At 46.7% G+C, this 9003-nt stretch overlaps 1 protein-coding gene across 1 annotated transcript in view; it reads right to left on the bottom strand.

Annotated features, from left to right (window-relative positions):
- Positions 1-9003, bottom strand: part of Gpatch1 (G patch domain containing 1) — a 30500-nt gene that overhangs the window by 6834 nt on the left and 14663 nt on the right. The window contains exons 10-17 of the mRNA XM_013026161.1: positions 8293-8326; positions 7610-7903; positions 6970-7148; positions 5779-5906; positions 4933-5069; positions 3910-4076; positions 2498-2714; positions 896-1003 (exon numbers count right to left, since the gene is read on the bottom strand). Of these exons, the coding sequence (XP_012881615.1) occupies positions 896-1003; positions 2498-2714; positions 3910-4076; positions 4933-5069; positions 5779-5906; positions 6970-7148; positions 7610-7903; positions 8293-8326 (1264 nt within the window). The remainder of the gene's footprint in view (positions 1-895; positions 1004-2497; positions 2715-3909; positions 4077-4932; positions 5070-5778; positions 5907-6969; positions 7149-7609; positions 7904-8292; positions 8327-9003) is intronic.

Raw genomic sequence — 9003 nt, 5'->3', positions numbered from 1 at the left:
AGCCAGAAGTGGCGCTATGGCTCACGTGGTAGAGCGCTAGCCTTGAGCTGAAGAGCTGAAGGACAGTGCCCAGGCCCAGAGTTCAGACCCCACGACCGGACCCCCCCCCCAAAAAAAAAAAAGGTTCAGGGACAGCAACCAGGCCCTGAGTTAAAAAGCCCCACGACTGACAGAAAAACAAAACCAATATAAAATGTATATTGCCAGGTGCTGATGGCTCATGCCGGCAATGCTAGCTACTCAGGAAGCTGAGATCTGAGGATCACGGTTTGAAGCCAGCTGGGGCAGAAAATCCCCATGAGACTCCAATGAATTACCCAAAAAAGTTGGAAGTGGTGCTGTGGCTCAAGTGGTAGAGTGCTAGCCTTAAGCAAAAAGAGGCTCAGGGACAAGTGCCCAGGCCCTGAGTTCAAGCCCCAGGACCAGAAATAAAGTAGATAAAACCAGTTGAAAGATCTCTGAAGGTATAAAGCCATGATCATTATTCAGCCACCAGGAAGAAGTGATTAGTTTCAAAACAGAACATGTGGATAAATGCTGGTGTCTCACTCCTGTAGTCCTAGCTACTCAGGAGGCTGAGATCTGAGGATCATAGTTCAAAGCCATCCCAGGCAAACTAATCTGTGAGATTCTTATTTCCAGTTAATGAACAAAAAGCTAGAAGTGCAGCTGTGGCTCAACTGGTAGAGCACCAGCCTTGAGTGAAAAAGCTAAAGGAGAGCCAGTGGTCCCAAGTTCAAGTCCCAATGCCAGCAGAAAAACAAATAATGAAGGGACATACATGTAGGTGGCTTCAGGTTGGATTAGATGGGGGTGTAGACACGCTGTTAGACTGGCAGATGTATCAGGAGCTATGTGTGGTACAAGCAGGTGAACCAAGGGGATCTGGACTCACTGGGGCAGAAGACAGGGGGCAGCCGAGGGCCAAACTCTTCTCGTTCATCTATCTGCATCTTCTGTATTGGGAAGGGAAGTGTGAGCTCCTGGGGTTCCGGCTCGCTGGCTGAAAAACATAAGGATATTCATTTCATTCATCTGCTAGTCTTGATGTGTGTCAGAATCTACTTCAGGTTTTTTGCCAGCACCGGCAGTTGCGTGTACCTAGGGACAAGTACGCCTGTCTCTGCCAGCTGGAGAGACCAGACACATCCCAGAGGAAGACTTAGCTGAGAACAGATACAATCTTACATACAGACACACAGGACAGAAGACCCTGTCCTCTAACAGAAACTTGGATGGTTTTTGTTTTTTTTTGGGTCTGGTCGTGGGGCCTGAACTCTGGGCCTGGGCGCTGTCCCTCAGCTCTTCAGCTCAAGGCTAGCGCTCTACCACTTGAGCCACAGCGCCACTTCCGGCTTTTTTCCTTTTGCTTATGTGGTGCTGAGGAATCAAACCCAGGGCCTCAGGCATGCAAGGCAAGCGCTCTACCACTGAGCCATCTTCCCAGCCCCTGGATGTTTATTTCATGAAAAATATTAACAATGAGGTATAGTGGAACAGGGCTGTCATCTCTGCCTGGACTACAGAAAAACACAATTGATGCAGGCCTATGACTATAATCCTAGCTACTCAGGAGGCTGAGGTTTGAGGATCTTAGTTCAGAGCCAGACAAGACTGGAAAGTCTGAGACATACAAATACATCCCCCCCCACATATATGTATATCATATATGATATATAAAATATATATGAAATTCTTATAGATATGAATATGAATATGTGTCTCATGGGCTCATATATATCATATATATATCAGAATATGATAAACATATAAATATACATGAGGGACTGGGAAGGTGGCTTGGTGGTAGGGTGCTTGCCTAGCATGCATGAAGCCCATGGTGCCCTCAGCACCACATAAACAGAAAAAGCCAGAAGTGGCACTGTGGCTCAAGTGGTAGAATGCTTGAGCAAAAGAAGCTCAGGGACAGTGCCCAGGCCCTGAGTTCAAGACCCCAGGCCTGACCAAAATATAAAATGAAAAAGAAAAATAAAAGCCAGAAATGGCACTGTGGCTCAAGTGGTAGGAAGAGCCCTAGCCTTGAGCATAAAGAGACTCAGGGACAGAGTCCAGGCCCTAAGTTCAAGCCCCAGGACCAGCAAAACCAAAACAAAACAAAAAACCAACCAAAAAAAATAAATACATGGTATGCATGCATATATATATATATATGCATATATATGATAAACATATATGTGTATATGTATATATATTTATTTCTATGTATACACACACATACATATGTTTTTGTGCTCAAGGCTGAAGCTCTACCACTTGATCAAAATATCCATTTCTGGCTTTTTTTGCTGGTTATTTGGAGTCACAGCACTTTCCTTCCTGGGGCTGACCTTGAACTGTGATCCTTAGATCTCAGCTTCCTGAGTAGCTAGGATTACAGGCTGAGCCACTGATGCCCACCTAATTCCCCTGATTTGTGAGGACAGATGAAGTGCCAGCACCTGCCCCTTAGACCTTCAAGCCTGAGAGATGAACATACCCGGTGCTGTGGAAGAGGTTTCCTCCATGTGGGTTTCTTGGGGAAGTTGGAGGTTGGCCTCCACGGCCCCCTCCTGATTGTCCTCACTGTCACCTTGCTCGTCTTCGGAGGATGAGGACTTTTCATCTGAGGAGCTGGCAAAGATAGCCCTGAACAGGTCCATGGACGGGCGCTTGCCTTCCTCCTCAGCCTGCGACTCCACATCTGGCTTTGTGGTCTGTGTTACATTGAAGAGTAAGGAATGAGTAAGCAAGGGAGTGGGAGCCATGTGGGAACACACAGACACAGACATAGACATACACATACACACTTGGAATTAGGCTCGTGTGTATGGGTTCCCAGAGCCACACACTGCCTACCTAAATGAAAACACTCATAAGACCGTGTGTGTGTGTGTGTGTGTGTGTGTGTGTGTGTGCGCCTTTCCTAGAGTCTTGAACTCAGGGCCTATGCACCATCCCTAAGCTTTTTTGGCTCAAGGCTAGCGCTCTTACCATCCAAGACACAGCTCCACTTCAGGCTTTTCGGTGGTTCTTTAGAGATAAGAGTCTCACAGGTTTTCCTGCCCAGGCTGGCTTCAAATCATGATTCTAAGGTCTCAGCCTCCTGAGTAGTTAGGATGACAGGGGTGAACCACTGGCACTGGCTACAACTTTTATTTATTTATTTATTGTCAGTCTTGGGGCTTGAACTCTGGGCCTAGGCGCTGTCCCTCAGCTCTTCAGCTCAAGGCAAGCATTCTACCACTTGAGTTACAGTACCACTTCCAGTTTTCTGGTGGTTTTTATTGGAGATAAGAGTTTCATGGAATTTTCTGCCAAGGCTAGCTTTGAACCGAGATCCTCAGATCTCAGCCTCCTGAATAGCTAGGATTACAGGAGTGAGCCACCGACGCCCGGCACAACTTTTATTTTTTGTAGGGTTTTCTTCCAGTGGGATGAGGAGCCAGAGGCTACCCTTAGAAACTGGTCATTGGAGGCCCAGAAAAATGAAGTCGAGTACAGTTGCCTCTGTGTTGTCTTCAAAAGCCTGCCCAAGCCTTCAGAGTCCAATACTAAGGGAGAGAGTCATGGTAGCGCATACCTGTAATCCCAGCATTTGGAAAGCTGAGGTGGGAAGATCTTGAGCACAAGGGCAACCTGGGCTATGTAGTGAGATCCTGTCTCAGTGGCTCACTTGACAACTATATTCAGTCATTTATATATTCGCCTGTGATTTCCTTTGCATTCAACAGCACAACTTAAGGACGGCGATCAAGTCCTATTGCAGTCCTTCAGCCCACCGAGAAATAGTACATTTTGCCTTCTTGCCCTTCATGCAAGGTTTGCTATTGTGCACCTCCCCTTCTCCCACCCCCGAGTAAAGCCAAGGTCATGGCCAGCCAGGCAGAGACACAGGCAAGATCCAAGTACCTTCTCGGAAAGTGATGCTGGAGCCTGTTCTTCCTCTTTCTTTACAGGGGGACAGGATTCTTGTTTAGGAAGGCCCACTTTTGATCTAGCCAAACTTAAGAATTCACTAATGGAATCTTCTTTCTTTTCTGGCTTAGATGTGTCCCATCGGGATGGTTTCCTGGATTCTGAAAGGGCGGGCACAGATAAAACATTAGGATCAGCAAGTTTTCCACAATGGTGTTCTCAAGGGCTCAGATCTTCGGCGAAGGGCTGGGAAGGTGGTTTAGTGGTAGAGTGCTTGCCTAGCATGCATGAAGCCCTGGGTTTGATTGCTCAGTACCACATATACAAAAAAAGCTGGAAAGCCGGGCGCTGGTGGCTCATGCCTGTAATCCTAGCTACTCAGGAGGCTGAGATCTGAGGATCGCGGTTCAAAGCCAGCCCGGGCAGGAGAGACCGTGAGACTCCTATCTCCAATAAACCACCAGAAAACTGGAAGTGGCGCTGTAGCTCAAGTGGTAGAGCGCTCACCTTGAGCTGAAGAGCTGAGGGACAACGCCCAGGCCCAGAGTTCAAGCCCCACGACCGACCAAAAAAAAAAAAAAAGCTGGAAATAGCACTGTGGCTCAAGTAGTAGAGTGCTAGCCTTGAGCACAGAAAGGCTCAGGGACAGTGCCCAGGTCTTGAGTTCAAGCCCCAGGACTGGCCAAGAAAGAAAAGAAAGAAAGGAAGGAAGGAAGGAAGCAAGGAAAGAAGGAAGGAAAGAAGGAAAGAAAGAAAGAAAACTGCTGAACCCTTGATGGGCCAGCATTGGGCAAAACACTAGAGATGAGGCGACGCCAGAAACAGATCTCCAACCCCACATGGCATGCAGGGAGACTTTTAGCACAGGAGTAGTTTATAGATACTGAGTCATTTCCTTCTCAAAGGAAGAGTCAGCACTATGTATAAGATCAGAGTTCTATCACCTTCTACTTGTGTCTTTGTAGCATATAAAAATTGAGGTCCCAGACAGCACAGATCCACGGAAGGCATACTCACTGTCAGAAGCACGGTGTTCTGGCACTTTCCCAATCGGTTCTGGAGTGGTGGGCAAGGACGAGGACTCTGGGAGTGTCAGAAAGTTGAAGACTGAGTATTTGTCACGTTTCACTCTTGGTAAGCCAACTAATGTGGAACTGGGGATTGCAAAGAAATAAAGAGAATTTTCTTTTTGGGTATGCTTGCACTAGGACTTGAACCTAGGACCTGGATGTTATTTATTGGCTCAAGGCTAGTGCTCTACCACTTGGGCCACAGCTCCACTTTCAGCTTTTCCCTATTCAGGCTGGTTTCAAATGGTAATTCTCAGATCTCAGTCCCCTGAGTAGCTACAATGAGAGGCATGAGCCACAAGTGCTGGAATAAAACTGGCTATCTGGATATAGGATTTGTAGCAATGAATTAGCCAAGGTTAAAAGAAATCTGCAAAACTGCCAAGTCCCATGAGTTACAAGAACATTCACAGAGGGAAAGGGAATTTATGAGAGTATCTAAGCAAAAAGTGAGCACTAGCCAGGTACCAGTGGCTCACACCTATCATCCTAGTTACTGAGAAGGCTAAGGACTGAGGATCACAGTTCGAAGCCAGCTGGGGCAGGAAAAGCTCATGAGACTCTTATTTCCCACTAAGCACTACAAAGACAGAAGTGGATCAGTGGCTCAAGTGGTATATCAGCAGCCTTGAGCAAAGAAGCTCAGGGACAGTGCCCGGGTGTTGAGTTCAAGCCTCAGGACGGACACCAAAAAAAAGAAAGAAAGAAAGAAAGAAAGAAAGAAAAATAAAGTCAGCTTTATCTTGGAGAAATATGGCACATGTCACCATCAAGGCAGATTTATCTTACTTACTTGGGATAAGGGTCAGGGACGTTAAATCGTTTACACAGGAGCTTGTCAGGATGCCACTCAAATGTGTCTCGGGTGAGCTTCCCAAACATCTTCATCTTCACAGCCGATTGTTTGTCATTGACATCATTCTAGGAAAGACTCAGCATTGTTTTATCAAGTAGCCATGAAACCAATTTGATTGTAAATATGTTACATAATAAAGTTACATAATAAAACTTCCAGCAGCTGCCTAGGTTGGTAAAAGAGATCCTCATGTACATTTTTTTCTTAAGTACTTTGGAAGCTAAAGCAGAGCAGTGTTCTTCTATTCTGTTATGCCATCTGTATTTTAATAATTTTTGGTGCTGGTACTGGGACTTGAACTCAGAACTTTGCATTCTTGCTCACCTATTTTTTTTGGGGGGGGGTTGGGTGGGTTGTGGGGCTTGAACTCTGGGCCTGGGCGCTGTCCTTCAGCTCTTTAGCTCAAGGCTAGCACTCTACCACTTGAGCCACAGTGCTACTTGCAGCTTTTTCTGCTTATGTGGTGCTGAGGAATCGAACCTAGGGTCTCATGCATGCAAAGCAAGCACTCTGTCACTGAGCCACCTTCCCAGCCCCTTGCTCAGCTTTTTCACTCAAGGCTACCTGGCATTCTACTATTGAGACACAGCTCTGCTTTCTGCATTTTGGTTGGTTCACTGGAGATAAAAATCTCACAGAGTTGCCTGCCTGGGCTGACTTTGAATCTCAATCTTCAGATCTCAGTCTCCTGAGTAGCTATTATTATTAATTTTTTTGTTCTTGTTGCTGGTCCTGGGTCTTGTACTCAGGGCCTGGGCGCTGTCCCTGAGCTTTTTTGCTCAAGGCTAGTGCTCTATCACTTTGTACTACAGCTCCATTTCCAGTTTGGGGGTGGTTAATTGGAGATAAGAGTCTTATGGACTTTTCTGCCTGAGCTGACTTCCAACTGTGGTCCTCAGATCCTAGCCTCCTGAGTAGTCAGAATTACAGGCAAGTAGCTAGAATTACAGGTGTGAGCCACTGGCACCCAGCTTAGCCGGTGTCTGGGAGGGAAGCCCAGTCATTAGAACATGTGCATTGCATGTGCAAAGTCTTGAGTTCAATTCCTAGCATTGCATTAAAAAAAAAAAACCAATAACAAGTAAAGTAAAATGAAATTCACCAGGTACAACTAGGATGGTGACAGACCTCTTGGTCTCGAGGGACTTCCACTTGATCCGAGTCATCTTCTTCTTTGGCATGGGTGAACCTGGAGGATAAGGTGGAGTGGGAAGAGACATACAGCTGGGCTGCCCGGGCAAACTCTTCCCGCTCACGGCCCCGTTCCCACTCAGTCATGCTGGGGTCCAGGCAACGTTCCAGAGCATCTGTGGAAAGGGGAGAAAGACACTGCTTTACTTCTGTTGGGGGTGGGGGAAAGAAACCTGACTTGGGCGCTGGTGGCTCACACCTGTCATCCTAGCTACTCAGGAGGCTGAGATCTGATGTTTGAGGTTTGAAGCCAGCCTGGGCAGGAAAGTCTACGAGACTCTTATCTCCAATGAACTACCAAAGAAGCAGAAGTGATGCTGTGGTTCAAATTGACAGAGTGTTAGCCTGGACCAAAATAGCACCCAGGGATAGCACCATGGCCAACAACAACAAAAAACAAACTTGCAATCTTCCTGCCTCAGCCTTAGTGCTGAAAACAGGTGTGCACCACACAACCCCACTGCTCTTGTTCTGTACAGTCCAGAAGCCAAAGCCTGAAACCTTTGCAGCAATAAGCAAATCTGGGACTGGAGAGACAACAGGGAAGAGCCCCATTCCGCCTAGATCTTGCACGCACCTTTTTGCCCCTTTTTCATATGCACTAAGTACTCTTCGTATCGCTTTTGCTTTTCTGGATCTTTAGCAAAAGGTTTGAAGTTGCTGGCTGTTGGGGCTGTCCCGCTGCCCCAGGCCGTGTGCCAAGATCGGTCTCCGCCGTCTGGTGAGGAGAGCTGGGCTCTGCTGCCTGAAGCATTCTGGGCCAGGCTCCTAGCTTTGAGTTGAGCTGCTTTCAAGTCAGTTGCCTGCTTCATTTCTTTGATTCGCTCTCTATCTTTTTGGGACAGAAACTCTAATACTGAAGTAGCGGAGCCTAAATAAAAACAGGAGTAAGACATGACAGGAGGATGAGACAAGTCTTTTTACATTTTTCTGTACATCCATATTCAACATTATAAACTTACATAATTAGAGACTAGGATGTTAGATGAAGTGGTTCATCACTAGCCTTGTATCTATTCCTGTGAAGTAGACAGTAATAAAATTATGAGACTCCTAGTATATAATTGAAAAAAAAATAGAGGCTAAAATTTGGACATTTATAGGCTGGGGGGTGTGGCTCAGTGTGGGGGTGTGCAAAGGCCTGAGTTTGATCTCCAGCACTGGAAAAAGATAGAAGTACTCGGGAAGTTGATACCTGAAGATTCCAGTTTGAAGCCATTTTGGGCAAACAAATCTGAAAAACTCTTATCTTTAACTAACCAGTAAAAACTGTAGGTGGAACTGGGAATGTAGCCTAGTGGTAGAGTGTTTGCCTAGCATGCATGAAGCCCCAGGTTCGATTCTTCAGTACCACATAGAAAAAGCCGGAAGTGGTGCTGTGGCTCAAGTGGTAGAGTGCTAGCCTTGAGCTGAAGAGCTGAGGGACAGCACCTAGGCCCAGAGTTCAAGTGCTATGACCAAAAAAAAAGCTGTAGGTGGAGGTGTGACTCATGTGGAAGAGTGCCAGCCTTGAGTGAAAAGGCAAAAAGAGAAAGAACGAGCCGGGCGCTGGTGGCTCACGCCTGTAATCCCAGCTACTCAGTAGGCAGAGATCTGAAGATCATGGCTCAAAGCAAGCTGGGCAGGACAGTATATGAGATTTTTTTTTTTTTTTTGCCAGTTGTGGGGCTTGAACTTTGGGCCTGGGCACTGTCCCTCAGCTCTTCAGCTCAAGGCTAGCGCTCTACCACTTGAGCCACAGCGCCACTTCTGGCTTTTTTCTGCTTATGTGGTGCTGAGGAATCGAACCCAGGGCCTCAGGCATGCAAGGCAAGCGCTCTACCACTGAGCCACCTTCCCAGCCCTGTTCCCTAGCTTTTTTTGCTCAAGACTGGCACTCTACCACTTAAGCAATTCCTCTACTTCTAGCTTTTGCTGGTTAATTTGAGGTAAGAATCTCAGATTTATCTGCCCAGGCTGTCTTTGAACTTC

Source organism: Dipodomys ordii, unplaced genomic scaffold (genome assembly GCF_000151885.1).
Source record: "Dipodomys ordii isolate 6190 unplaced genomic scaffold, Dord_2.0 Scaffold92, whole genome shotgun sequence".
Classification (NCBI taxonomy): Eukaryota; Metazoa; Chordata; class Mammalia; order Rodentia; family Heteromyidae; genus Dipodomys; species Dipodomys ordii.
This window is presented reverse-complemented; position numbering and strand designations above follow the sequence as displayed.